At 41.7% G+C, this 27,696-nt stretch overlaps 3 protein-coding genes and 2 long non-coding RNA genes across 8 annotated transcripts; 4 read left to right on the top strand and 1 right to left on the bottom strand.

The window, feature by feature from the left end:
* The first annotated feature begins 3,020 nt into the window (after nt 1–3,020).
* Nucleotides 3,021–8,397, top strand: LOC124708102 (mitogen-activated protein kinase 14-like). Of its 3 annotated transcripts, none has more exons than XM_047239794.1 (10): nt 3,021–3,169; nt 3,973–4,378; nt 5,223–5,350; nt 5,437–5,496; nt 6,105–6,254; nt 6,336–6,491; nt 6,578–6,789; nt 7,171–7,272; nt 7,387–7,523; nt 7,653–8,397. In XM_047239794.1, exons 2-10 carry the CDS (start codon nt 3,982–3,984, stop codon nt 7,937–7,939), a joined length of 1,629 nt encoding a protein of 542 aa, XP_047095750.1. In that variant the 5' UTR covers nt 3,021–3,169; nt 3,973–3,981; the 3' UTR covers nt 7,940–8,397. The 3 variants fall into 3 exon arrangements, with proteins under 3 accessions (XP_047095750.1, XP_047095748.1, XP_047095749.1); XM_047239792.1 differs by lacking the exon at nt 3,021–3,169 and adding an exon at nt 3,264–3,374; XM_047239793.1 differs by lacking the exon at nt 3,021–3,169 and adding an exon at nt 3,377–3,480.
* Nucleotides 8,398–12,067: 3,670 nt separating this feature from the next.
* On the bottom strand, nt 12,068–15,703 carry LOC124708103. Its single transcript, XR_007005045.1, has 5 exons — nt 15,187–15,703; nt 13,944–14,285; nt 13,351–13,438; nt 12,605–12,697; nt 12,068–12,162 (listed from the first exon to the last, which is right to left on the bottom strand). It is a non-coding gene; the product is annotated as an uncharacterized LOC124708103 (long non-coding RNA).
* A 1,231-nt stretch (nt 15,704–16,934) lies between these two features.
* On the top strand, nt 16,935–21,455 carry LOC124708063 (ribosome biogenesis protein NOP53-like). The gene is made up of 11 exons (XM_047239751.1): nt 16,935–17,160; nt 17,596–17,786; nt 17,869–17,964; nt 18,050–18,130; nt 18,275–18,385; nt 19,181–19,296; nt 19,765–19,884; nt 19,972–20,094; nt 20,709–20,775; nt 20,844–20,920; nt 21,108–21,455. Exons 1-11 carry the CDS (start codon nt 16,935–16,937, stop codon nt 21,124–21,126), a joined length of 1,227 nt encoding a protein of 408 aa, XP_047095707.1. The 3' UTR covers nt 21,127–21,455.
* A 433-nt stretch (nt 21,456–21,888) lies between these two features.
* On the top strand, nt 21,889–24,557 carry LOC124708341. 2 transcript variants are annotated; one of them, XR_007005109.1, is made up of 3 exons: nt 21,889–22,030; nt 24,256–24,370; nt 24,490–24,557. It is a non-coding gene; the product is annotated as an uncharacterized LOC124708341 (long non-coding RNA). The 2 variants fall into 2 exon arrangements; XR_007005110.1 differs by lacking the exon at nt 21,889–22,030 and adding an exon at nt 23,769–23,960.
* Nucleotide 24,558: 1 nt separating this feature from the next.
* Nucleotides 24,559–26,258, top strand: LOC124708340. The gene is made up of 3 exons (XM_047240012.1): nt 24,559–25,422; nt 25,564–25,719; nt 25,813–26,258. Exons 1-3 carry the CDS (start codon nt 24,631–24,633, stop codon nt 26,170–26,172), a joined length of 1,308 nt encoding a protein of 435 aa, XP_047095968.1. The 5' UTR covers nt 24,559–24,630; the 3' UTR covers nt 26,173–26,258.
* Nucleotides 26,259–27,696: the final 1,438 nt, after the last annotated feature.

Raw genomic sequence — 27,696 nt, 5'->3', positions numbered from 1 at the left:
ACGAGACACTCGAACTGATTCTGCTCGAAAACAGCGTTAGTCCGTGTTAGTTGCATCCAAAATACACAAATTAGAGGCAAAACAATAGCAAAAGTGTTCGGGAAAGTAGATACGTTTTGGACGTATCATCCCCTCATACCCCCTTGACTAGGTAAGCAAAGATCCAATACAACATGTCACTTAGCACCTTCAACATCACCACTAACCAAGAGTAGTTCCCTCTCCTGTCCCGTAGGAAAATGTTACGTGTTGCACAATACATAACATCGAGAAAGTTAACTAATACATACAATCATGAATGAAAAGTATAAATCATCTTTATTCAACACATAATGTAGCTAGGGTTTCTCCATGACTCCCCAAGAACAAGGGAAACTACTCACACATATGAAATGAACATCATCATAATGGTATGAATGAAGCTGTAACTAATGGAAGGATCCTTGTGTAAATTCACAACAAAGTTTAGAAATTACAACAAGATGGACGAAGGAATGAGGTGAAAATGGTGACGTCGATGGAGATGTGTTGTGATGATGAAGATGACCCCCAATCTTCCAAGGGTCTTCGTAGTTTCGAGGATTGATGCCCCCGTGCTTGTTTCACCTCTAGATCCCTTCTGTAGGTGAGGTTTTTGCGAATTCCGGTGTCTCTAGATCTCTGATCTGTGATCCTTCTTCACATGGCGGAACTATTTGAAGGGGCGAAGCCAAACGATAGGCTATATGTGAATCGATACGGGCGGGCTCTGCCCGTATTGGTGCTCGTTAAACTCCATGGAGCTTCTCCTCATGAGGCTCTTCCACCCAGGTGACCGTATTGGTGCTCATTAAACTCCTTAAAGCTTATCCGCGTGAGGCTCTTCCACCAAGGTACGTGAATAATTATTTTGGAGGCTTTTGTAATCTTTAATTTGCATATTTATCCAAAGAAAAAGGCACGCTAAGTCTCTTTTCCAAATGATTCTTCCGTACCTGGGATCCTACTGAAACAAGCACAAAAGGTGCGCAAGCGCGGAAAAATGCTAAAATCCTACCACTACTAATGCAAAAAACATAAGATAAAATATGCTGCAAATTGAACTCATCACTTGTAAAAGACCATGTGGCGTGTTAGCCGCTGGATCATCATTCTGCACATTCGACCGTCGCACTGCGATCTTGCCGCGGCCACCATGGCATCCAACATCCACAAAATAGATGTCGGTGTTTGTAACATAATCACAAGCTTCATGCACTTTCACATGTTTGTTTTATAGTGGAAAATAAGTGCACATATTCATCCTTATTCTATAGCAACACATGTGATTTTTTTTTGAGGATAAACAGTAGGAGAGAATCCCACTGCAATTTTTATAATTAATAAATAAACATATTCTTACGCATGGTCATAAAAGGAAAACAAAATTACATTGTACTTGTGATTGTAACCACTCTCTTTGATGGTTTCATCATGCTTCTTTTTCATTCTATATGTCACCATTCTCGACTCTTGAATGCTTCCAACTTTAAAATGTTGGATCCTGGTTCTTGAAAATTTTGTTATTCCTTACCATCCAGATTTCCCACACAACAAGAATGATAATCTTCATTGAAAAATGAATTTTTAGCTTGTCTTTTATGTTTGAAAAAGCTTCCATCACAAACACATTTCTTTGATATTGAGGGGCAAATCAAGTCCCAACATCCAACAAAAGGGCATGTCCAAAATAAATGAACCAAAGTTTCCTCATTTTGACACTGTAAAGTAGCACATGAGTAATGGTAAATGACAATTCTTTCTTCCCAACAAGTGTCGAGTGTTCAGCATGTCATGAAGGAGTAACCAGAAGAAGAACTTGTGCTTGGTTTGACATGATGATTTCCAAATCTAAGAGGAGCGTGTCTAAATTCAATCATCATTTTCTAAGCATTTTGAGATGAAAACTCATTACTACCCCAAATATAGTCAAGCATCCCGATTGCCTTGCTGATAACTTGCTAGGTGGAGTGAGATAATGCAAGGGGTCGACGAACAAAGGTGAATGCAGAGTTGAGAGAGAAAAAATGAGTATGAAAGGTTCACAGTTTAATTTTCCGAGGTAGGACAAGATACATGTCGAGAAGGATGTCGACATAGCGGAGAACAACAACACAATATGCAAAAGATAGAGCGTTGTACTGCTACGTGGCGAGTTTAGCGGAGGGGACTTCAGTCGCGGAGATTCGAGGATTGGGAAAATGTACACACCCGATGAAGAAATGATGCAACATAGGATGTTGCTGCCTTGCTGGAAGGAACATCTGTAGCAGGTAATAGAATCGATTGATAATCCGAGAGTGAAAAATATCTACAAGGAAGAACAAAAAGAACATTTATAATGTATTTATATATTATATTTTACTTCCGCTGCATTGCAGGAACATTCAACTGGTACTTCCTCCGTCCATAAATAAGTGCACATCTAGCCTTCTAAAAAATCCACAAATAAGTGTACATCTAGACTTCTAGGTATATTTTTTACGTTTAGACCCCTAGTGCATGCCTTGATTTTAGCCCCCATTAATCATGTTTGGTTTCTCAATGTTGTTTTATTGGTTACTAGTATGCGCAGCATTTATTAGCGTCGAAATCAAAGCATCTTTTTGATTAATGAGCAGATTGATTGAAGGAATGGGAATTTTTTGATTTTTTTTACAAAAAGTTTAAGGTCTCTTGGAAACTGCGCGCGTCCACTTATTTGTGGATGGAGGGAGTATTTTAGAAAAAAAAAAATAAATTAGTCAAATGACGTGTCTTCAACAAATCGTGGTCACCGTGGCCAAACAAGAAACAAAACAGGAAATGATCCGCTACCTGAAGCCTCCATGCCGCCCAACAGCCTTTCCTATTCGAGTGGGTGCGCCTGCCCCTGCTCCTCCGCCTCCAAATCAAACGAAGCCAAGCGATTTTTTCCTTAACCAAAAAACAACAAATCCGCGAATTTAGTACTCCTACAAGTTGAAAAAGGGAAATCCCGATATAAATTCCGAAAGCTGAGGCCACCGCTGGTCTCCTCTCCCTGGACTTCCCAGCTACCGCCGTCCCTTTCTCTCTCCTCGAGCTCTTCTTGGATCGCAGCTGGACTCCCTCCCTCCCTCCTCGGCCGCGTCCTCCAGCTCTCTCCCCTCCTCGTCAAGCGCGTGAGCAAGTGAGCTCCCTCCCTCCCTCCCCCCTCTCTTGCTGGATCCGAAAGATCCTGCCTTTCTCGCGCAAAGATCCATCCCCTCCTCCCTCGGGAGATCTGCTCTGCAGGCCGGATGCAGCAGGAGGAAGAAGGCCCTGCCTCTCGCTCTGTCCTGCCGTTTGCCCCCGCGGTTCTACGGTTCGCGCTGGTGCCGCCGCGCCGGGAGCTGGCAGTGTTTCTTCTTGGAGTAGATTGGTTGCGTTCTTGGTTAGAGATCTTGGGAAGTCTGGAGCTTTTGGTCGACGAATCGCGAAACTGTGCTGTTCTGGCAGTAGGTTAGTTTACCGATGTGGAATTTGGGGGGCAAGGTAGATCTGTTCGATTTGGAGCTGGTTGCTTTAGAGGCTCGCAAGCCTAAATCGATACTTGGTAGGAATGGCGCTAATGTTCGTACCCTGCTAAAGAGATTCTTTGGAATTCTCACCTTTGCTCTATGAACTCTAGGCTTCAGTATTGTCCATCGGGCAAAAGTTCCATCTTGTTTTGGAGAATGAAACTATGCCCCGTAGACATCGTTGCATCATGTGGCTCTAATGCTGTTCGTTTGCCTCCAAGCAACTTTCGAGATAAAGTTAATTATTCCATGTTGTTTAAGCCGCATGAATTCTCCTTGGAACTTAGTATCTCATGTATTTGGCTACTGTTTTCTGTTCATAGTCCTCTTCACTAGAATTTGTTTCACCCTAAATTTTTTGTTATCTCCATGCCATAGTAACGAACCCAAATCAGCAGTGCTCAAGCTGACTCCATTCTGTTTTGTGTGACAGACATCTCAAATGGATTTTTTCACCGAGTATGGTGAGGGAAACCGGTACAAGATAGAGGAAGTTATAGGAAAAGGGAGTTACGGCGTGGTATGCTCTGCTCTGGATACACACACGGGTGAGAAAGTTGCTATCAAGAAGATAAACGACATCTTTGAACACGTGTCTGATGCGACACGGATACTTCGTGAGATCAAGTTGCTTAGGCTCCTAAGGCATCCGGATATTGTGGAGATCAAACACATTCTACTCCCTCCGTCAAGGAGAGAGTTCAAGGACATATATGTTGTTTTTGAACTCATGGAGTCTGATTTGCACCAAGTGATAAAGGCTAATGATGACTTGACTCCAGAACATTATCAGTTCTTCTTGTACCAGTTGCTCAGAGGGTTGAAGTACATACATACAGGTAATTGATTTATTTTCATGTGAAAGATGGTTCTTTTGCATATTCCAACAACCATTAATAATGATTTATCTGTTACAGCCATGGAAGTTCCATTAGATAACAGTGAAATTTAATTCAAAAGTATTGTTCTAGTAGCTGACGACGATGTAATGATCATAAAGAATTTAAACTTTATAATCAAGAAGCCCTGTTTGAGGCTGGAGAACTTCGGTTTAACATTTTTATGAATTAAGTGTTTGTGATCAAGTAGGTAGTTGATCCCAATATTTGATTATGTTAGGCGTCAATTGTTCTTCCCAAGTCCTGTTATGTTGGGCATATTTTGGAGCAGTAGGTTTACGTGGTTTTTTTCCCCATCTTTGCCCCTCCCCATGGTCCACTACATATGACGATTTGTTACTCAGGTCGCTTCATGCGGTACGTATAGCAGTCAGATTGAGCAAGCAAAATATTCATGGGAGGGCAAATTGGCTACCTTTTTGTCTGATTGCCAAATTATCGAGCGCGCTAATTTCCCGTGAAGGGGATAACCCCTCGCATAAAACATTTTTTTGCTGCAATAATAACAAATGAACAGCACATGTCAGTCATCTTCTCCCATGTAAAGAGCAATATGTTAAAAAAAATTGTTCAAATTATTTGAACTAGTTGATTGCAAACAAGTACCAGTACTTTTGTCGTATGAGTGGCTAAAACTGCAAATGTGGCATTACGAGATGATGTGCAATAAGGTTTATTTTGTCTTCACTAAATACTCTATCTGTGATTCCATTTGTCAGTCAATCTAGTCTGTGATACAAATACTCCTGTGATGACTGATGCGTCTTCCAATAGCTTCTTGCAGCAAATGTATTTCATCGAGATCTCAAACCAAAGAATATCTTGGCGAATGCTGATTGTAAGCTGAAAATATGTGATTTTGGCCTTGCAAGGGTAGCTATAAGTGATACTCCAACAGCCATCTTTTGGACGGTATTACCATTTTCCCTACCATGCTGCCTGTTTCTTTTAGCTAGTCAATATTGGTAGCAGCTGCTAATTGCTTATCCTGTCTGTAGGATTATATTGCGACAAGGTGGTACCGAGCACCTGAACTGTGTGGATCTTTCTTCTCAAAGGTCTGAACATGTTAATGTTTTAATGATTTGTGATATCCACATAGAAATTTATTACTGAATTTTCCCTAATTACTCCAATAATCTGATTTACCTCCTTTACTGTTTAAGGCCAGAAAGGTGCTGCAACTTTGTGACAGCAAAGCAAAGTAACCTCCCCACTGACATTTCCTTTGTAGTTCTTTTCCTAATAGGTTTTATGTTCAAACATATCTTTGATTATGGTCTTAGGGACAACATGGTAATAAGACCACATTGTTTATAAAAAAGTATTAAGGGTGGTTTCTAAAATCCAGCACAGCTCATGCTGTTCCTGTCTGCTATACTCTGCTTAGGATCACTAACTGTTAAAATAATTTTTTTTCATGTGTAACACAGCTCATGCTTTTCCTAATCGATAGATAATCCAAAAGCTTCAATGTCATTCTGTCTTCAGTAACTACCTTGTTTTCCATATTTATTTTCACAAACCAAATGATTAAGCTGTAGAAGAAAGAAGGGAATCTGTAGATGTAATTCAAGCACCTTATGTCTAGGGTTGACTTATCCAGTTCTACATAATTTGGAATATCTCGAGCACCTTTAACATCATTTTCTCCAATATCTTGCAGTACACACCAGCAATAGATATATGGAGCATTGGCTGTATATTTGCAGAACTTCTAACAGGAAAACCTCTTTTCCCTGGAAAAAATGTGGTGCATCAACTGGATATAATTACAGATCTCTTGGGAACGCCTTCTCCAGAAACAATAGCTAGGGTCAGTATACTCTGGCACAAAACAGTGCTATTTCCAATAAAATCCTCTGTGTTTGTAGCTAAATGTACTTACACTCTACAGATTCGAAATGAGAAGGCCAGGCGCTATCTGAGCAGTATGAGGCGGAAAAAGCCTATACCATTCACGCAGAAGTTTCCGAATGCAGATCCATTTGCACTAAATTTGTTAGAGAGAATGCTAGCATTTGATCCAAAGGACCGGCCAAGTGCTGAAGAGGTATTTAGTACCACAATTTTTTTCCTATGTTTTGTTTTCCTTGTAACCTCCAGTACCAGCAGCTAATGTATTACACATGCTGTCAGGCTCTTGCTGATCTTTATTTCAAGAACATAGCTAGTGTGGACAGAGAGCCTTCTGCACAGCCCATTACTAAGCTCGAATTTGAGTTTGAGAGGAGGAGAATTACGAAGGACGACATAAGAGAACTAATATACAGAGAAATTCTGGAATATCATCCAAACATGCTGAGGGAATTCCTTGAGGGCGCTGAGCCAACTGGCTTCATGTACCCAAGGTGCGAAGTTGTCTTTTGTTACTTTTAACATTCTCAACTGAAGTGGAGTGCCTTTTTCAATTCCCCGGACTATTTTAGTGACACTATTCTTACCAGCCAGTTTAGTTGTGTGAATATACTGTTCATTTTTTGGTACCGTTAATGTCCGAAGGCCTGTGAATATATAGAATCTATATATACATATATAGCATGGTTAGTTTTCTACTCTTTTGGGAATGCTGATAATTGAGAAATAAAGCATTTGACAGTTCTTGTTTGATATGCATTAGGTAGTATTACATACTCCATGAGTTCGCATTTGTTGCCTGGAGTCAGTCAGGCTCTACATAAGCTACTGACTAATTCATCGAACTAACATTGGTTGCTCTAATCACATTTCAGTGCAGTAGATCATTTTAAAAAGCAGTTCACATTCCTTGAAGAGCATTATGCGAAGGGATCAACAGCTGCACCGCCTGACAGGCAACATACTTCGTTACCAAGGTAAGATGTTGTCCTTTGCTTTATGGTACGGATGGACTGATGTTATCAGGCTGAGTGTTATCAGGCCTGATCTTTGGATGTGTGGTTCTTGACTGTCTATTTGCTCCTTAACAGGCCGAGTGTTATCTATTCTGATAACCGGCCACAAGGTGCAGCAAACATCACTGATGATCTTTCCAGGTGCATAATCAGAGATAATGCACAAAAAGCACAGAAAGATCCTTCAGTTGGTGCAAGCCGATTTCCTCAAGGTAAGCATGTGAATCTTCCAGTATGTTATTGACTTAAATCTGCAAACAGACCTATACGAATATATCCTGAACTGTATCTGTTAGCCCTGGTAACTCGAGACTAACTTGATACATCGCCTCATCTTACAGCTGCTGCTGCGGCTGCAAGGCCTGGTAAAGTGGTTGGTTCTGTGCTTCGTAACGGTAACTGTTCAACATCTGGTACCGATCAATATGAACAGCGAAGGGTTGCCAGAAGCCCAGGAATTGGTCCCAACGGTGTTCCTTCGGGCAGCTCATACCCAAGAAGGAACAACACCTGCAAGAGCGAAACAGGTGAACCTGAAAGGATCAACGTGAGCCAAGCTGGGCCACCGAAGCCATATGCAGGAAACAAACTACCTGCTACCGTCGATGGCCGCAACGGGCACTGGTAGACTGCTGTAGCAGTACCAGAAAAATTCTAGTCATGGCACATCATGAAGAGTTGCTCATCTAAAGTACACGTTCAAACACGTCATTCTGTACAGAGTTGTATTATTTGTCAGGTTAACATCTCCAAAAGACCGCAAATGAAGTCCTTGAGATGGGCGGTGGCTCAACTTCTGAATGAGCTGGTACAGAAGACTACCTGGATTTTGGTAGATTCAGTTCAACTGCTCCTGAAGTTGGTGGAAACCTTGCGGCTGACCTGACTAGTGGTGTTACTCACCGGTGGCTCTGAAGATGGGTCGAAGCACTCAATTGTACACTATCTGATATTGTAACTTGCAGGTTAATCGACTTTATTGAAGTACGTTCTAGTTGCTAGTAGCTTGTCATTCAGCTGCAGCCTGTAGTACTGAACTATTTACATGTCTGATAAACATTATTTGGAGACAACTCACTATTCAAACCCCTGATGCTGTATCATTATCCGGTTCTCTGACCCAATTCGTAATATGACCTGTATTATACACCATTATAAAGTTAGGACGCTGAAAATGGAAACAATGTAGGTTAAAGGTTGCTGGATGGTATTTGATTTGCCAATTCGCAGAATATGTTTACAAGTCAATTGGAATTATTATTTTATGTACGTCTTCAGCATGCTTACCAATTCCACCCTAATGGTTTTTTTTTCTTAATAAGGATATATAAGCATATAGCGCCCTGTGAGGGCTTTGTGCTTCCTAGCGTCAACAATTGCGTTGGAGAAGTCATTGGAGAAGAACAGCTAAGTCCACCACCATTTTCCAACAAAAAGGAAAACACCATCGCCCATGTCTCCCTATTCCCTTTTTTTTTTGAAAGGACTCCCTATTCCTGATTTTGAGGCCACTCATGAATGCCATCGAGTAACACACCCCGCGGCCACCACTGCGTAGAGTCGAGCTGAAGGGTATGACGACCACAAAAACCTTATTTCACCAGATCTGGTAGAAGGGTTGGACAACCACAAAATGCTGAATAATCCAGGGTTGGACAACCACGAAATGCTGAAGAATCCACCAATCTGATAAAGGACTGTCTGACTGAACTCTCAACATGTTCCACTTAGGTATTACTATCCCATCGGAGTGGGTGCGAAGCATGAACGACCTATATTGACACAAGAACATCTGTGCCACCTCGCCATCATTGCCAATATAACTTATAACCTACATAGAAGTATGACGTAGTAAGATCCATGGCATCTCTGAGAGACAAACAAGCATGCCGGTGGGAGGGCACACCTCATATGGTCTTCAATGGCTCTTCTAGCAGCTAGTTTTTTTCTCTCTCTAGAGTGGAGACATGCGGCTGCCTCTCATAAAAGTATACTTTTCTTCAAGATGCTAAAATGTCTAGTTTTATGCTCCGACTACCAATGGTACTGGGAGGAGCTCCACTCTCCCTATCTCCCACCAACACCACTAGTTTCACACGGCCTTGAACATCACTTCTCCAATCTCTCTCATCGCTGCATCCTTTGCCATACCATGGCCATCCGTCGGTGTCTCGCCTTTAAGGTCGGCGTCGCACGCCTCGACTTGCCTTAGCCATCCTCCCAATACAACAACTATATTTAAGGGCTGTCACACGCCTCGGCTTCCTCTTAACTCGGCCACATTGGAATAGATGGAAGAAAAACAATGATCAAGTGAAGGTGGCCTCCACTTGTCATTCACTACATGATGAAAAAAGAAAATACGACGTAGGTATTGGTACTTAGACGGAATGACCATTAGAGCATCTCCACTCGCCCCCTCCCCCAAGGGCAGAAAAAAGCCAAAATAGGGGCTATGGGGAGAGAAAACACGCCAGTCGTGTCCCGTATAAACAACTTTTGCGGTAGCGCATAAATTTCTCCCCCAGGCCAACCTAGCCCATAGGGAGGCAACCGAGGGCGCCGCCTGACACCACACCCAATGAAAACATGCCACACATTTACGAGACCACAACATGGTCTCTCTCTCTCTTCTCCTAAAGAGCCAAAAAAGCAAAAATGGAGGCCATGACTCTGTCCATACCCCCCCTATAATAAAAAAATTGCAACCCTCCTCCCATACGAGTAATCGTTGGATCTCATATGTCGGTTTCGAGTGGAGATGGTCTTATATTGCTCATAATGTGTGGTTTTTCTAGTGTGTGACACGCTTGGGCCACCACCAATACAAGGTGCTTAGAGAGTGTTTTAATAAAAAAATTGTTTGGTTAAACACCCATGCTTATTTGTACCCAAGACATGGTTAATTAGACATCTCTATCTCTACTGTAGAAGTCAGAAATCCTCGAATCCATTTTTCTACACACTCTGTATGGTAGATAACATCTCCCCTACTTTAAAAGAGCCAGAGCGTCCCATCCAACTAATCTGAGCCTTTGAAACAATATATCCAACGCCTCAAATCCCACACATCTTTTAACGGAGCGGACGGACGGACCACAACCGTCTCCAGCTCCACGAAATAATAAGATCGATCGTGCTGATCAAAATCGTTCCAGACGCCCCGCAGTAGGACTCTCGCCGTCCTCTTGCCCTCGCCAGCACGACTTCTCGCCGCCATTGTCGCCCAACAGCAGTTCTCAACATCCAGCACGCTTTCCTCTTGCCGTGCTCGCCCGGCAGCAGTATCGCCGTCCTCTCGCTGCCGTCGCCCTGCCGCACTATCGCCGTCCACGACACAGTCCTCTCGCCGTCGTCACACTGCTGCCCAATCGCCGTCCTCTCGCCGTCCACGACACAGTCCTCTCGCCGTCGTCACACTGCTGCCCAATCGCCGTCCTCTCGTCGTCGTCGCCCTGTTGCACTATCGCCGTCTAGGACACAGTCCTCTCGCCGTCGTCACACTGCTGCCCAATCGCCGTCCTCTCGCCGTCGTCGCCCTGCTGCACTATCGCCCTGCTGCACTAGACGGATGCCAAACGAACTCCACATCTTTCTTCGGGTTTCTTCACAAAATCGGCCCTGCAAAGAGAACAAGCATCAGGTATCATATGCAAGAATCATTCAGGTTCATTTGAATGTCCAACAAACATTTATCATGGTAGCCCCTGGTTGCTTCATATCTCCCACAAATCTGAAATTTGTAAACATTTGTTTCATGCTCATGCTATAGATATGTGGATATTTACAACAAGTAGGGTTGATCACAAAGTGCAAGAACCTCAGTTCATACCTCAATTCATGACAACTCTAAACTTTCATGGAAATATCAATACACGTACATTAGATTATCACTATCCACCAAAATCTATAGCATTCAGCATACCACAAGTAACCATTCAATAATTTGCAAATGAATCTAGGGGGCATTGATAGCATCAAAGATGTGAACAAAAATATGTGTACCATATCTTAACCGGGATATAGAAGATTTCAATATAGTTTTTGCATCAAAGTAAATCTCATCTTTATTTTTTGCATCATATTCTCGATTCCTCTACCTTTTCACAAAGGGAGACAACTGGTAATCCAGTCTTAATAATTACTCTTGCCATTACTGGGATGGGTTAATACACTTAATCTATCAAGTATATGTATAACATACTATAATCTGAAACCCTTTATATTGTGAAAGAATGTCTTTCTCATCCCTCTAGATGATGGGAAATAAAAATTTCAGATCTCAATAATGTGAACTCAGTGAGTACATTACCACTAAATATTACTTATCAATGTGTTAGGTATCGATTACCTGATTGTCACCCATGTACTCACGCTGGGTTCTACAAGAATTTGATACAACATCTGCAGGAAAGTCACCCAAATTACAGTCAAAACCACCTTTTAATTTCTGCAGTTCCCTGGATGTCCTGCAGTCGCGCAATGTGATTGAATTGAAGAAAGTTCTCATGCTGTCACCGCTGAATTGACTGAATTATATGCATATATTTATTTGCCGAAAAAATCGAGAAAGCTGTCACCATTGAATTGATCTTTGGTGAGCATCAAAATTTCAGGTGAGGGAAATTACCTTTTTAATTTGTGCATCCTTCTCTCTCAAAGCTTCAACATGACTTGTGCAGGAGGCTGACTCCGGCTCTTTCAGTTCATTTTCTAATCTTGCAAGCTCGCTGTCTACATGTTTCAGCATCTGCCTTGTCGGACAACACTACATTGACCTTTGCATTTGTAACTACCTCCTTTGCGCAAGTAGCAAAAATGAGTGTATTCCTGGATTGTTAGGTTATATTCCTGGAAGAAATGATCACTATCATATAAAAGAAAAGGAACTCTACCCCTGGAAGGTATATATGCAATTTAGGTTTTGCAGGTCACATTAACAAATATTAATCTATATGCCTCTGCTTAACAAATTCTAAATAAAAACTTAATGTCGCAACAATTGGAATCCTTTACAAAATGCCACGTAGCTTTCTTTCATGTTAATTCCTATCAAAATATATAATACCCAACAGTTGCTTGTCAAAGCTGACAATAAAATAGGCATCCAACTGAAGTTTTATTAGGCTAGGTGATTATATAAAATCTAGATATAGCCAGATCTAAATTTACAATAATACAAAAAGAAACAAAGCTAACATAATTAGATGACAGGTGTAATCCTCACCAACGAGGGGTAACCTAACAGCATTTCATGAAAATCAAGCTAAATACAGACTGAACTCACTCTTACCTGCTGAAAATATACTGGTAACGTGATATTTCCACAAAATCCTGGAACCCTAACTATATCCTTGCGGGGTGGCCAATTGATGTCATCTTACTCCTGGCGATCAAAACCACAGAGTATGTTCAAACTAAAGTTAACCATACTTGGGTGTCATTGCTTGTATCAATAACCAGAAAATGCCATATGGATATGTAATGGTGACTGATGTCAATCAGTTACCTATATGCAAATATAAATTATAGCTAAAGATACAGTATTTCACAATTATTCATTGATACTATTACAATTTGCTGGCAGGCAGTTTTAATGCCTCTTAATTTTAAAGGGTAGAGGAACCTAAATTTGGTATGGCATCTTCCTCACGGGCTCCATTCCAAGATATAACCAACGGGCAAAGTCAAGGTAGCTGACAGAACGCGCAATATTCAGTAACATCGTTATTATTTCACATTCGTTATTATCTCACATACTAACTTCTCATGTGTATGCAGATTCTAAAGAGGTCAAAAGGCAGAGGGATAGGGAGCGGTATGCAAATAAAAAATATGAGATTTTAAAACGCCGACATGAACTACGGGATCTTAAAAAACAGGCAACCGCCGCTGTTAATGATGAAAACATACCATGCTCTACACAGGCCACCAGAATATCTGGAGTCACCCAGGCTACTAAAGAAGGTCATGTGTTCTATGCTTCCAACATATATGTGCCATGTTACAAATGCTAAATTTGTAGGTGCAACTACTTACAGGTATGGCGACACATGTTCACGAGTATGCATCTCAGGTGGGCGGTGACGATGAGTCCGCTTGGTTGCATACAAATGAAGCATGCCAGCTGCAACCAAAACCAGGAGCACAAATACATGTTGTTACCACTCAGTCCAATATTGCAGGGGCAGGTTCACACAACCGATTATCTGGTAATATATTTGTCTGCACCATGTTTTATTAAATTGAACAATTAAAAATGCTCTACAATCTAATCTCACAATGTTCATGTGTTCATATTTTGGGATGCAATCTCATCATTATTATGTCACATACTAAAGTGAGATGTGTATGCAGATTCTAAAGAGCTCAAAAGGCAGAGGGATAGGGAGCGGTATGCAAATAATAAAGATGAGATCTTAAAACGCCGACGTGAATTACGGGAGCTTAAAAATCATCCATACGCCGCTAACAATGAGGAAAACATACCATGCTCTACACAGTTCACCACAATATCTAGAGTCACACAGATAGAGAACATTGCTACTGAAGAAGGTCATGTCTTCTATACTTCCAACATATACGTGCCATATGTTATTTCAAAGGCTGATTTCGCAGCTACAAATACTTACAGATATGGCGCCACATGTGCAGCACTATGCATCTCAACTGGGCGATGACAATGAGTCCGATTGGTTGCACAGAAATGAAGCATGGCAAATGCAAGCAAAACCAGGAGGAAATAGACCTATTCTTGTCGCCCAATCCAATATTACTGGGGCAGGTTCACTCAGCCAAATATCGGGTAATATATTCTTGGGCCTCTTGTTTAATTTATTTCAGCAAGTATATATGCTCTACAGAACCTTTAAGTGCAATGATAGTCATATCAGATGTTGGATCCTTTAGTGGCATTACAGGCTTTCCTTGCTTTGTGAATACAACTCGCCCATCCAGAAACTGAGTTTTGGTATCTGCCAAAAATAAGACCATCGGCTTGTTAAATTTCAACCGTGTCAAATTATTATGAACAAGTTTTATACACTGTAGAAAATAAAACATTAATGAAATGACAAGGCAAGGTCAACTAAACTAAAAATATTGCAAGTGCGAATACATCCTGGTGCACAAAAGATCAAAGTTAACTGGGCACTCCAGTATTTTTATAGATCAGCCCATTTGACATAATGGCATGTGCCTCACACAATAATCACCATAACATGAGCCAGCAAAGTTACAGCACAAAGCACATATATTGACACACATATTTGAAGTAAATATATTCTATCCTTTACTGATTGCACAAATTATAAGTGAATGCCAGCTGCTTGACACGATTGGAGAAGTAATCCTCAAACCTAAGATACACCACCAGGAAAAGCAGTAAGGTTCAGTAGCATTCAAAGTATGATACCCTGCTCCAATGCAAAAGCTATAGCTGGAATTATTTAAAATCATAACTTCGTTGCATAAATGAAGTATACACATACAATTGAGAAGCAGGGGAGGGATGGCATGGGGGTACACTTACTTAAGCTGTACCCTCATCGTCTTCCATGTTTGCGCCACCATCCCCTGTGGGATCTGCCGATCTACCACCACCTAGATTCGGTTCAGAACCTATGCCTAAGTCCTGCCTCGATAAGGATGGTGGGATTGCCACCCTCAACCAACGACAAACCACACCCAAAATATGTGGACTCGGATGATTGAATTTTAATCATAGCGGAAACTTTGATCTACTTGTTTGGGGCTACCTGATGTAATTGAAAGGTAACAACTCGAAGAAACTTATGGTATCCCTCCACCAAAATCCTTTGCCGGACATGAAACAAATTCTACCATCAGGCTAGACAGTTAAGAGATAAGACGTACCTAAGAATTTCGGTCTTGGAGGAGAATGACACGGTCAGCGTCTCGATGCGCACGGGTGACAGGTCGAGCGTCTATGGTGAATCGCTCGCGGCACACTTGGAGGCTCGCCACACGCCCAACCCACCGGAGCAGGGCATCCTCGGCGCTGGCTCCGATCAGCATCTTGTCCGGCAGGAGGATGAGGATGGGAAGGAGGTAGGAGCTGCAGAGCCCTCCAAGTCGAGCCCTGTTTCGGGGAAGCGCGGCCGTCACGGCAGCAGCGAGGAGGCAGGGGGTGGTCAGTCCTCGCCGGAGCATCGTGCAGCAGGGAGCGGGAGGGTCCAAGCGCCGGCGGCAAGGAGGCAGTGTTGAGGGCATCCGTGGGGAGGGAGGGGAGGGGGAATTCGTCGTGGAAGCTGCGACGAGTTAGGGGAGGGTTCACTCCTCGCCGGAGCAGCGCGCAGCAGGGGAGGGGCAGGGTCAACACGCCGGCGGCGAGGAGGCAGTGGATGAGAGGAATGATAGCTGAGTCTGAGCGGTGAGCAGAGGCGTGATTTTTTTTTGAGTGGAGTGAGCAGGGGCGTGATAATCTCGAGCTGTCGGCCTTCGGGTGTGCCTGAACAATAGGTGATCTGAATACATCAGACCATACAAAAGTTGTATTCAACTTCAACCCAGCTCAAGGTGCAGCACGTCCTCTCCAGGGTGAGTTGTTTATAACACAGCACTAATTTCCGCAATATTAACACACCTGTTGGTTAGTATAATATAGTAGAGATTCTAAATTCAAATGTAAACTTGCAGATCTCCGCCAAAAAATAATTGGTGGAGCGATTGACATGACCTTCCTACTAAGGTTTGTTGAAAGGAGATGCGCCTTTTGTGGATATGGTGGTGGCTAAACGAGATGCACGCTACAAGAAACAGATGTGGTTGGGTTATGTAATCGCTGCTGTAATAAGTTTACCATTTTCTTGCTTTAGATTCCCAGCATATTGCTGATGCAGCCCTGTATCTAGCTTATCGGTGTACTTTTCTTAGCGGGTAAAGATAAATTTGTGTGTCAATCTGGTATACTTGCATACCCAGGTTTTCTATCACTTGGTTTGGATCAGCAAAGAATTAATAAGTAGTCTGAATTGGTTGATGGAATTATTTAGGTTTTTTAATCAGTATTGATTTTCATCGAGGTTGGTAGTACTGTATCTTTTTTCTAGATCAAACGGTGATTTACTTGGTGCGAATATTTTCTTTTAAAGCCAGAATAAATTAATAGATATACTATATAGCAAGCAATGCTCCTCATGCCACCATTTTCATGAATTGTTGATATATGTCCTATATTACACGTGCGTGGCACGTACACGTTTACTATATGTTTAAAATGAAACTTGAATATGAGGCAATTAGACAAGTTTGAAGTGGCTCTTAAAAACAGCAAGATAAAATTATTTTGTCATAGATTATAGTACGTGCGTGTCGCACGTGCACCTTTACTAGTGACATTATATGCTCTAGAACAAAATTATTTTCATTCTGTTTATCCACCACGTGAACGAAAATTAACTTGCCGTTTGCACCAACGTCATCCTCGGTGGGCCCACAGAGGGACGGACCCCACATGTCAGTCCACCAGTTCCCCTGCAAGTACGCCCAGCCCGACCAAGGCCACAAACCCTAACACTCGCCCCTTCCCTCCCAAAACCCTCCCCGCTTCCCCCCCGAGGCGGCCGGCGGCGCGAGCGAGCGAGCAACCGCAACCGGCGGCGATGGGGAAGGCGGCCAAGGGCTCGCGGAAGGGGAAGAAGGCGTGGCGCGCCAACATCCGGACCGACGACATCGACGAGTTCTACGAGAAGCAGACGCGCGACGCCCACGCCGGCGCCGCCGCCATCCCCTCCCTCCCGTCCGACTCCCTCTTCTTCGTCGACAAGCCCGCCTCTGCCTCTGCCTCTGCGTCCACTTCCTCCGCCGCCGCCGACCCGGCACCCCAAGGTCCGCCCACCGCTCTCTTGTCCTCTGCGTCCGCCGTTGGTTAGTCTTCGGAGCCGGGAACGTGTTGGTACAAAGACTTGAAATTTCTTGATGTTTGGTGGTCTAGCTAGGATTGACGCTTTAGGCCGAATTCGAGGGTAAAATTTGTATCTTTAGAATGCAGTGACATGAATTTGCTGACCATATTGTATATTAATATAGTGCCCTGATGTTGTATCTGCTCATTTCGATATCAAGGCCACCAGGTTCTCATATGTCCATAATGGAATTGTTACCTAGTTTCCTGTTGGGGCTCAAAGGCTGCATGGTGTGTTGGAACTACTGAATTAAGTTTGTCTGAATCAATTTTTCTGTTGCTGCACATGTATTTTACTGTGATTATCCTGCTAATGCACCCAGTGGTGTGTGGTGCTGAATGTATGTTGCTCCTTGTAGATGTTCCTGTCAAAAGGAAGATTGAGAAGAGCAGGGAGAAGGTTCTTTACCACGAGAGCGTGTTAAAGCGGAACCAGTACGTGCAGCCAGTCCCGTCTTCTTTGGTGTCAAAGAAGGATAAGAAGAAGTTCAAGAAGCACGCAAAGAAGAAGGAATTGAAGGAATCAAAGGAGGACAAAAGTGTTCCCATGGTATGTAACTGTTGGAGAAGTATGCGTCTTCCTTTCTCTTTGAGGCCCAGCTTGCTGATTGCTGGATTTGTTTGGTTTGCAGGAGGAGGATTCAACCGAGCCAAACCTTGACATCTGGGGTGGAGATGGTAAAGGAGATGCTTTGCCTAAGAAGGGGATGAAAAGGCTTATGAAAAATGTACGTTTGTATTGGTAAAATCTGCAGCTGTTCCATTTTTTGTCGGTCTTAAAAGTCCATTAATATCATGGATAACTGCTTGCAGAGATCTACTACATCTGTTATTCCTGCGGTTGAAGTTGAGCCTCCAGGGTGTTCATTTAATCCTAAATTCGAAGACCATCAGGTATGTGCTTCAAGATATGTTCTAAGTTTTAAGATATTTGGAGCTTTATCCAGTTAGTAATCTCTAGAGCTTTGGCTGTTGGACATCTTGGTGCATTTGATAAACATATTCTCTTACTGATGTTTATTTTGTTGGCCTCTGCAGGACTCTCTTGCTCAAGCTGTTGCTGATGAAATGCGTAAGATCTACACGAAAGAGTTAGGCCCCAAACCAGTGCCACTCACTGTTCTTGGTGAAGCAGTCGCTGAAGAAGACGTAAGTTCTATGACCAACTCATACTGAGTCTTAAACATAGCCCGTCCTGAAGATGATTTAAGTTTGGACAATATCCCAACCTTCTATATGAATCCCGAACTATGCTTTTAAATACTCCTCACACATTGTACTAAGGTATGCATTATGTATGAAAATGCCTTTTAGAGAGTTAGGTTGTATTGAAGATGTCTGTTGTATTCTGGAAAGTCTACCTTGCACCAAGTATAAAAAAATCGTTGTAATGATGGATTTATCAAAGAGAATGACCATTTAGGTACAGACAGCATTACTATAATGACTGAGATTATTCATCTATTCTTTAAAAGGTGCTATGATAATTTCTCATTCTGAGATTTTCCATTCTATTCTCTAGAATTTCTGTAAGTATAAGATTATCCATATGTTTGTCAAAGTAGTCCATACCCAGGCTGTTGCCATCTAGGCTATGAAGAGTAATTTAAGCAATGTAATGTGAATTTTGTTATTGAATGTGTATTTTAAGTTTTTAACTAGTTTGGTTCATTTGGTTCATTCTTGAACCTGAAATGCTCAAAACCAGATGTACAAGAATGAAATAATATAGTATGGTTCTGAAGAGTAATGTAAGCAATGTAATGTGAATTTTTCGGAGTATCTGTCTGTTGTTGACTTCTTAGTTTTGAAATAATGTAGTACTGTTCTTTTTTATTACTAGTGTCGAAATAATATAGTATGGCCCTGTGCTAGTGGCTTGTGTGTGTGTGTGATTTTACATTACATTTAGTAACTATCTTTTTTCTTTCATCTGGCCTGCAGAAATTTTTCCTTGATGCTGCTGATGATGGCGATGGAGATGCTGCAGAAGGTGATGGAGATGGAGTTGCTGCAGAAGGCGACGGAGATCAGGATGCTGATGCTCTTGCTGGGGAGAGGTAAACTCGGCTATGTCAAATCTATAGTTGTTATGCGTAACGCTGTACTGTTTTGGCTTTAGTACATGATGCTTTTATTTTCAAGGCCTTTGTGGTTAGTACATGTTAATGATGACTTAAGTTTACTGTCACACATTCATTCATGGTGCTAAGCTTTGTGTTATTTTTCCTCTGATACCATTAAACAGCTAGCAGAGTATGATGCTGGATATCTGTTTAGAGCACCTAGATGAATACACATTTGCAGTGTTTCTGATAATGTCCATGTGAATTTTAGCTTTGCATCTTTAGAACCTCTCAAGAGCAGTTTGTAAGGGTTTTGTTCTTTTGAAAATAAGCTCCCCTTTTTACCCTTCAATTTGAAGGTTTTTGTGTCAACTTGTAAAATATTATAGGAGTCACTGTCGTTGCCAGATATATCTTTGCAGATGCTAATACGTTTTATTGGTATAATTTATTATTTTTCAGGAAGACCAAAACAAAAAGAGTTACAAGAGTAGAACTGAACAAAAGAGCTCGTCGTAAGGAGAGGTTGAAGACAGAAGCAGATGCAAAGAAATTAGAAGTTCTTTCGAAGCAAATTGACAGGTAGGTTTCACATTCTTATAGTATCAACCTCCCAAGAATGGTCCAATCTTAGTTGTCTGGTTACATTATTTTTGCTATTTTTTGCAGCTTGCCTAATATAATAGCTGAGATAGCTAAAGAGGATGAGGAAAAGGAGAAAATGCACACGCGGCGAACCCTCGCTAAGGAGGAAAGACTTAAGTCAGCCCCACGCCGTCTGGGCAGACACAAGTATGTTCCTAACATGAATTTAGTTGGCTCACACTTGTTTACAGTAATGTTCCCCAACAGTGATGTATGAGGTCACGTTTAAGTTAGTTGATGGATGTTTCTAAAAGACCAGCACTAGTTCATTTTTCCTTCTTGAAGGTCATGCAATTGTCATTCATGGAAGCTCTCTTTGAGAATTATTATGCTGTATTTTCCGAACAGCTGCTGATTTATCATAGCAAATCTGGTCTGCATATTTTAATGTTGCTTATTTTCATGAATCTTATCATTGTTATGATTTTTTTTTTATTTGGTGGAAGTTTAAATATGAAGTTAATCTGTTCACTGAGTTTTTTTTAATCAATTACCCATTTTATGCTACTCCCTCTGATTCATATTAATTGACTCCACCTTGTCTAGATTCGTATGTATCTAGTTAAGTTTCTAGACTATATGCATGCGTATCTAGACAAAGTGGAATCAAATAATTTGGATCGGAGGGAGTATATAAAATTTGATGACGGTGTTAATTATTATGTTTGGGCTATATTTATACATTCAAGTAATGTACGTGGTGAGATTTTGTACTTGCCATTTGATATTCTGATACTAATTTCAAAATCTGAATCTAACAGATTTGAACCAGCTCCAGTTCAAGTTCTGTTGACAGAGGAGATTAGTGGTTCTCTTAGACAGCTGAAGGTAACATCTATTTTGTTTCTGTGCTGTCTAGAATCATGCAGGAGCTAACTGCTAAATGTTATATGCAGGGGTGCTGTAATCTAGCGAGGGATCGCTATAAGAGCATTGAAAAACGTGGCATGCTTGCACCAAACAAGAAAATAAGGTATGTCTTTCTTTCTTTGCTGATTAAAAAGTTCTAGTGAGCTAGTTGTTATCTCCTTGGTTGTCTCGTAAGCAAAAATAATTGATATTGTCATACCAATTGTTGAGCATAACTAGATGTTCTTTGGGAGAAGTATAAATGCTTTATAGATGCCCCATCTTAAACACACGTATTTGTCTATGAGCAGCAAGCGTCGTCGTCGCTGAATGCATGGTGTACGTCCAGTACGTTGTAGCAACCTGATCGGGTAGTCCTGCCAACGAGATGTACTGCATGACAAAGGATGTGGTGGTTGCTGAAGTATTGGAGGACAAGCGCCGATGACCCTATGTTCTATGGAAGGCAGACATATGCACAATTTTGCTTCGTTAGTTTTCAGGGGGTTACCATCACATTTGAATTTTGTTTGCTCCCCCTTGTGTACCTGCTGGAATGCAAGTCTATGTCGGACTTTGTATCTTACTATACATTGTAATAGAACACTGTTTTTCGATGGCAAGTATAATACCATCTCCTTTATTAATCTGTATTTCAAGAGCTGGTATAAAAAGAAGACAGCCGACTTGACTGGCATGAATGCTTACAGTGTGATACGGGCTTTGGCATATTTTTGAAGGAGAAATTTGAGAAGAAAATAGAGGGAAGACTAGAAGGGAGAATGTGATATGAGCTTTGCATATTTTGGGTGCAATTGCGAAGGATAATCTTTTCGCTGTCTAAACATTTTCTTGACAACAATGTGCAATTATAGCCTACTATACAAGTAAATGCAAATAAGAAAACTTGAGGCGATGATAGACATAAAAAATGGCTCAAGGTGCCGTGGAAAATACCGTAGGAAAACTAGCACGTTGGATGCTAGACCTGCGGTCCAGATCGATCTGTGCGGTCGCAAGACCACCCAAAGATCTTATTTCCATCCTCCTCCCCAAGAACTGCTGCTCCCTCCCCCCGTGCCGTGAGCCAGGGTTACGGCGGCGGCGAGCTCCGGTCCAGGCGACGAATGTCCCGGCGGTTGGCCAGGGCTACGGCGCGTTCCTCCCTTCCTAATCCCCTCTCACCCCCCGTATAGCCTGTTCCGCGTGCTTCCTCCTCCTGCGAGGTCCTCAGGTATCTTGTGATTTGCTATTTGAGGAAGTCCTTGATTTGGGGAAATATTTAAGCATTCGCAATATATCCGGTGATTTTTTGTGTAGATTTGTGTATTTGTGCTACGATTCTGCCATTTCCTCTCAAAGAAATGTGTTTCCAGTGACAAGGGGAAGACTTGGGTAGGATCAGGTTTTAGAGAACAATTATTTTGAAAAGACAACACACGTTCAAATATTCTGAAAAAAATGACAACACACATCTGTGTTATATATGCAACGCCAAAAATTTGTAGCTTCAAATTCGACATACACTTAGAGAGCCAAAAAAAGATAAATTTGGGTGTGAATAGTTTGAAATACTATTCAACCAGATCTGACACTATTCACAGTAGAATTTGTCTTTTTTGTTCTCCAAGTGCAGATTAAATTTTGAACTGAATTTTTTAAGAGTTGTAGATACAACCCATAGGCATGTTGTGTACAATTTTCAGATTTTTTCGCATTTTCAAAAAAAATGTTTTCTGTGAATTGATCTTATGATCCCACCTAATGGAGAGATCATATACAAGTCTCTCCCACAACTATCCTGTACGGGGCCAATTCCAATCCCGATCTGGGGCTCCATGTTGCAAAATCATATGTAGGGGCTTGTGCTCCTCTCCTCCAGCCTAGTAATAACTTAGTAGAAAAAACCTGCACTAGTATGATGCGAAATCATATCATCTGTTTAGTTCTATCATCTGATGTATAGATAAAAAAGAGGGAGAGAAGCAGAAGCCATAAATGTATTTAGAATGCAGGTCAGTAGATGCTTCGTATAATGATACTCCCTCCATCCATACAAGGATGTCTTAGATTTGTCTAAATTTAGATGCATCTATACACTAAATAGTGTCTACATACATTCAACTTTAGACAAATTTAAGACATTCTCTTATTGATGGAGGGAGCACTTAAGCAATTCAGATGGTGGCATGTGCAAGCTGAATGGTTTGAGACACAAGTAGTAGGTGTACCAAATCCAGTTGTTGCTGCAACTGCACTTTATGTACAATCTGCGACTGTTATTTTTTTGCTTTGGTACTATGAACAAAATCAGTTAGTAATGAACCGATGGTATGTTCTGTTCCTTGGGATTTTGTACTATGAACGGAATTATTGTCTATAATACGCGGAAAAAAAAACGTGCATGCTATTGAGATGTTCTCATTGATCTTGATCTATTCCCATCAATTGCCTCTAATACGGTCGCAACCTACTGTGCAATCACTTGCTCTTTCTTGATTGGTAGGTAGTCGTCGTCCTCATTTTGTTTTTTTCATGGATTTTGTTATTTCAACAATTTATACAAAAATTAAACGAATAATAGGACTATAGGATTATGTAGTGCATGGAAGGCTGAAGGGGCGGAAGGAAGAAGTGTGGCTGATCAGTAATGCCGACTGGTGGCGGCGAGCTTCACGTGCTGCCTAAAGATATGCCTGATGGGGGTTCGTTTGCGCCCCAATGATCTTAGAGAAGGTGCGATGACGGTGTAGTGCAAAGAGGGGGCGACAAGGTGAGGAGGAGTAGGTGTAGGGAAAGCGCGGCACAAAGTCAAATGTCTGAATTTCTTCTAATAAAAAGTGTAAAATTTTATGAACTGGAAAGAAGAATGAACCAGAATTTTTTTTCTATTTTAGAGGAGAATTAATACTAGTTGGTAGAGAAAATGTTAACCCATGTTGGATATGAAACGTGCGGTTCAGATCAGCCTCTCTCCCTTCTTCTGCCCGATCTATCAACCCCCTTTGGAGCAAGAATTGTTAGGGTTAGTGCGGCAGTGAGTTCCGATCCAGGTGATCAGTGGCGCAGCAGTGAGCTTCACCGGTGCTGTCCATTCCTTCCTTTGGCATGTCAGCTCGGCGCCGCTCCTCCTTTGTGCTCCCCCACCATGCCTCCATCCCTAAGTACGTTATTTCCAATCCCCTGTCATACATAGCTCGATCGAATTCCAATCCCCATCCAAGCGACCCCTGTTGCAAAATTTCTAGCGATTCCTGTTGCAAAATTTCAATATTTTTTTCACCTGGTCGCTGCTCCACCAGTCCAAACTAGTAACTTGCAGGCCTATACAGATTTGTTGCCAGATTCAGCTTATCTGCTTGTTTGTTTGTTTGCTTCATGAATTGCTCAAAATATAATTATGCTTCATCTACTTTGTACTTCTTCACTGACACATAAATACCTCTGTCTATCTATCAGGGCTAATCTGATGGACAAACAATGCAGTCAAGAACATTCAAACAAGGGCGATGCTTTCAGTAGGGTGGTGAAACCGAATTTAGCAGAACCAATGCAGCTTCAACTTCTACCCCCTGTAAGGATCGACATGCCTTATTGATATCGATTATCCACTCTTCTAAAGATCATGGTTTTTGGAAGGAGCATGACTGTTGATCACTCGTGCCACAACTTGACTCCTGGTTCTCATTACAGGACATTCTACGTGACATACTGTCTTGGTTATCTATCAAGCAATTCGTGCGGATGAGCATACTTTCTCGTCAATGGAGACGGCTAAGGATATGCCACCCAGACCTGGTCTTCACCAAAGACACCTTTGGTATAAATACGGCCATGGATATTGACAAATCCATGACAGTTGGTGAGCTGTTGAACATGCACGCCAAGAAGCTGGAATTGCTCAACAGGAAATTCATCGACAATGTGGACAGTGTATTGCGCCCATTGTGGTCAACTTCCACTACATTGGATAAATTTGTTATCAAATTTGGTCTTCGCAGGGAGCATAAGCATTACATTGACAGATGGGTTAGCTTTTCCATCACGTCAAGGGCCAAACATATTGCTCTTGATTTCACGTCCGATGGGTCTAGCTGTGACTCTGGATTTGACAAGTACGTTTTTCCGCTCTGTGATCTCAGTGGCCCAAATGGCTCTTGTATCATGTCTCTTGATCTCGGCTATATATTTTTAAAGCTGCCCCCCAGTTTCTGTGGTATCACAAACCTTAAGAAACTCACACTAAAGATGGTGTCTATCAATGGTGGTGATCTCCAGCTCCTGTTGCTAAGTTGTGCTCTTCTCGAGAGTTTAAGCATTGAGATGTGCTCAGACTTGTCAAGTTTATGCGTACCACAGGAGCTGTCCCAGTTGCAGTACCTGCGTGTGCGCTATTGTGGCATGAAAATGTTAGAGTTGCATGCTCCGAATCTTACCAAATTTGAGTTCGACGACAGTCTCATGCATACTGTGCTCAGTGAATCCTCAAAGTTGTCAGAGGCAATTTTTGTGTCTAACCTAAGAGTGCTCAATGGTTATGATGATGTTTTGGATGATATCTTCACTGAGCTTCCAGCTGCTCTTCCTCATATGGACACACTACTTCTACTTTTGACTTCTTCTCAGGTTTGCTCTTGAAGCAAGTGCCTTATTTCATTCTTTAATTTTGCCGTCCTGATATTCACATTTAGGTGCTTGTTGACTTTCCATCATGATCGGTCTCAAATTAAATATTTCTTTCATGGCCATGCATTATTTCTGTTGCAGGTGCAAAGATTCAGTAACACACGTGATAGCTTCATCTGTTTGAGGCATCTGAACATGAACCTTAATATCTCTCTGTATCCAGATGATGATAGTTGGGTTATGGGGTTTGTTAATCTCTTGGAGTTAGCACCTCTTTTAGAAGAACTAGAACTGCATGTAAGCGCTTCATTTTTAATAATGGTATTTTTCTGATTGTTTTCTCAGCTCGAACAAAGATAAACATTGAAATTAACGAATATGCACGTGCAGATGGATCATTATGGACATTGCTCTTCTAATCTGAGGATGGTGACAGCGGCGCAAGGGCCTCTGCATCGTCACCTCAAGAGTGTCTACATTTCTGGATTTTCTGATGTATCAGGGCTAGCCGAGCTGGCGTTCTACATCCTTGAGAATGCTATTGTGCTTGAACGTATGGTAGTAGATCCTGTGGCAGGGATGAAGGAAGATCTGAACACCGAACGTTTCTATTCGGTCAGCAAGGCTGGTAGCAGCGAAGAGTTCGTTCTTCCAACCGAGGGTGATCGGTACTGTCTTGAGGAGATGCGATTGTTTGCGAAAATGAACCTTGACAGAGAGGAGTTTCGTCATGTCCTCACCGTGTTATGAATAACAAATGTAGAACTATAGTTCTTTTCTACACATGTGGATGATGGACGAACCGGTGTGATGGAAAATTGAGCAGGAGTCCCCCCCCCCCCCCCCCTGATATTCCTACCTGAAGCTTTTAAGAACTACTCAGAAGGGAAGCATAATCTGAATCCTTGCAGGCTGGCAAAGCATGTCCACAAAAGTTCAGTACTAATTGTTTCTGAATTTTTGTTGCACTCTAAGTTAGGCTGGGTTCTGAATTCTGAACTTTGAGAGTATGAATAGAAAGCCTCAAATTGGGTAATTACTATCTGTTATTTAATGTAGTGATATATATGTGTTCTTTTTGATAATGAAATCGTGTAATTCCCCCTTTTATCCAGCCAAAACTTATGCAGAAAATTTATTGATCATTTCATGTCATCTTATCTCATGGTTTCATCTCATCTTATCTCATGCGTGTATGATGCAGCTGAGCACTTCCATTACTACATTTGATTTTAGATCTATAACTCAGAAGTCAGAACCAACAGAATCAGAGAAGCCACCCCTTCTACCATCCAATTACTAACTTCGCCCCTTCTAACTACTCTAGAGATCCATCATTGTAAACACTCAAAATGTGTGCATATCTTGATTTGTATCATGGGTGAATCTATAGTGAGGGTGTTGCAGTTTTTTTAAACATTATAATAATTTATCTCCTTGGTTGTCCCGGATCAGCGACCTCTATTATCACGCCAATTGTTGAGCGTAACTAAATGTTCTTCTAGAGTTAGATGCTTTATGACACAAGAAGCTAGTACTTAATTTTGCAAAAATTGCTATTTGTCCATGAGCTGCAACGCCACCATCGCTAAATACATGGTCCAGTACGGCGAGGAACAAAGCAACCTGATGAACGATATTGAGAGAGAGGCTTTCCGTAAGGCAAAGGATGTGGTGGTGGCTGAGGTACCAGAGGATCAGCAGTTCACCACCCATGATCCTATGGAAGACAGACATCTTCAAAGATTCTTGCACAATTTTGAAGTTAGTACTTACCGTCTCATTTGTTTGGATGGAGGGAGCATATGCATTCGGGAGCCAAATTAAATTCCTGACCATAGTGTAACTACTGAAATGCAAGTTCATATTAGGCATCATATCTTGCCAAGTTGCCATGCATTGTAACAAACCACTATGTTTCGATGACAAGCATTATGTCATTTCCTTTACTAATCTGTTGGTAGAAAAAGGGCCGAGTTCTTGTCATTGTAATAAACCACTATGTGTTCCCACTCCAAAGTCTGTATTCCAAGTACTTCCCTCTGCCCCATGAAACATGTTAAAAACTTGTTAAAATTTGGATGTATCTAGATACTATTTAGTGACTAGATATATCTAATTTACATAAGTGTAAGATAAATTTCATTAAACAGAGGAAGTAATAGAAGAACGGCTGAGTTCTTGTTCTGTTAACTTGCATCGCGCACCACCGTACACTATTTGACTTACAACTGACATCGCATGTACACAAACTTGCTGAGCTACGACAGACAG

The sequence above is a fragment of the Lolium rigidum genome, chromosome 4 (assembly GCF_022539505.1).
Source record: "Lolium rigidum isolate FL_2022 chromosome 4, APGP_CSIRO_Lrig_0.1, whole genome shotgun sequence".
Classification (NCBI taxonomy): domain Eukaryota; kingdom Viridiplantae; phylum Streptophyta; class Magnoliopsida; order Poales; family Poaceae; genus Lolium; species Lolium rigidum.
This window is presented reverse-complemented; position numbering and strand designations above follow the sequence as displayed.

What these genes read in the sequence shown, in the direction of transcription:
- LOC124708102 (XM_047239792.1), top strand. Translation starts at nt 3,279, where the DNA reads ATGCAGCAGGAGGAAGAAGGCCCTGCCTCTCGCTCTGTCCTGCCGTTT. An exon ending in GTTGAAGTACATACATACAG is followed by an intron (nt 4,379 to 5,222) that starts GTAATTGATTTA and finishes AGCTTCTTGCAG; the next exon opens with CAAATGTATTTCATCGAGAT. An exon ending in TGCAAGCCGATTTCCTCAAG is followed by an intron (nt 7,524 to 7,652) that starts GTAAGCATGTGA and finishes CTCATCTTACAG; the next exon opens with CTGCTGCTGCGGCTGCAAGG.
- LOC124708063 (XM_047239751.1), top strand. Translation starts at nt 16,935, where the DNA reads ATGGGGAAGGCGGCCAAGGGCTCGCGGAAGGGGAAGAAGGCGTGGCGC. An exon ending in CGCCGACCCGGCACCCCAAG is followed by an intron (nt 17,161 to 17,595) that starts GTCCGCCCACCG and finishes TGCTCCTTGTAG; the next exon opens with ATGTTCCTGTCAAAAGGAAG. An exon ending in TGAAAAGGCTTATGAAAAAT is followed by an intron (nt 17,965 to 18,049) that starts GTACGTTTGTAT and finishes AACTGCTTGCAG; the next exon opens with AGATCTACTACATCTGTTAT.
- LOC124708340 (XM_047240012.1), top strand. Translation starts at nt 24,631, where the DNA reads ATGGATATTGACAAATCCATGACAGTTGGTGAGCTGTTGAACATGCAC. An exon ending in TACTTTTGACTTCTTCTCAG is followed by an intron (nt 25,423 to 25,563) that starts GTTTGCTCTTGA and finishes TTTCTGTTGCAG; the next exon opens with GTGCAAAGATTCAGTAACAC. An exon ending in TAGAAGAACTAGAACTGCAT is followed by an intron (nt 25,720 to 25,812) that starts GTAAGCGCTTCA and finishes ATGCACGTGCAG; the next exon opens with ATGGATCATTATGGACATTG.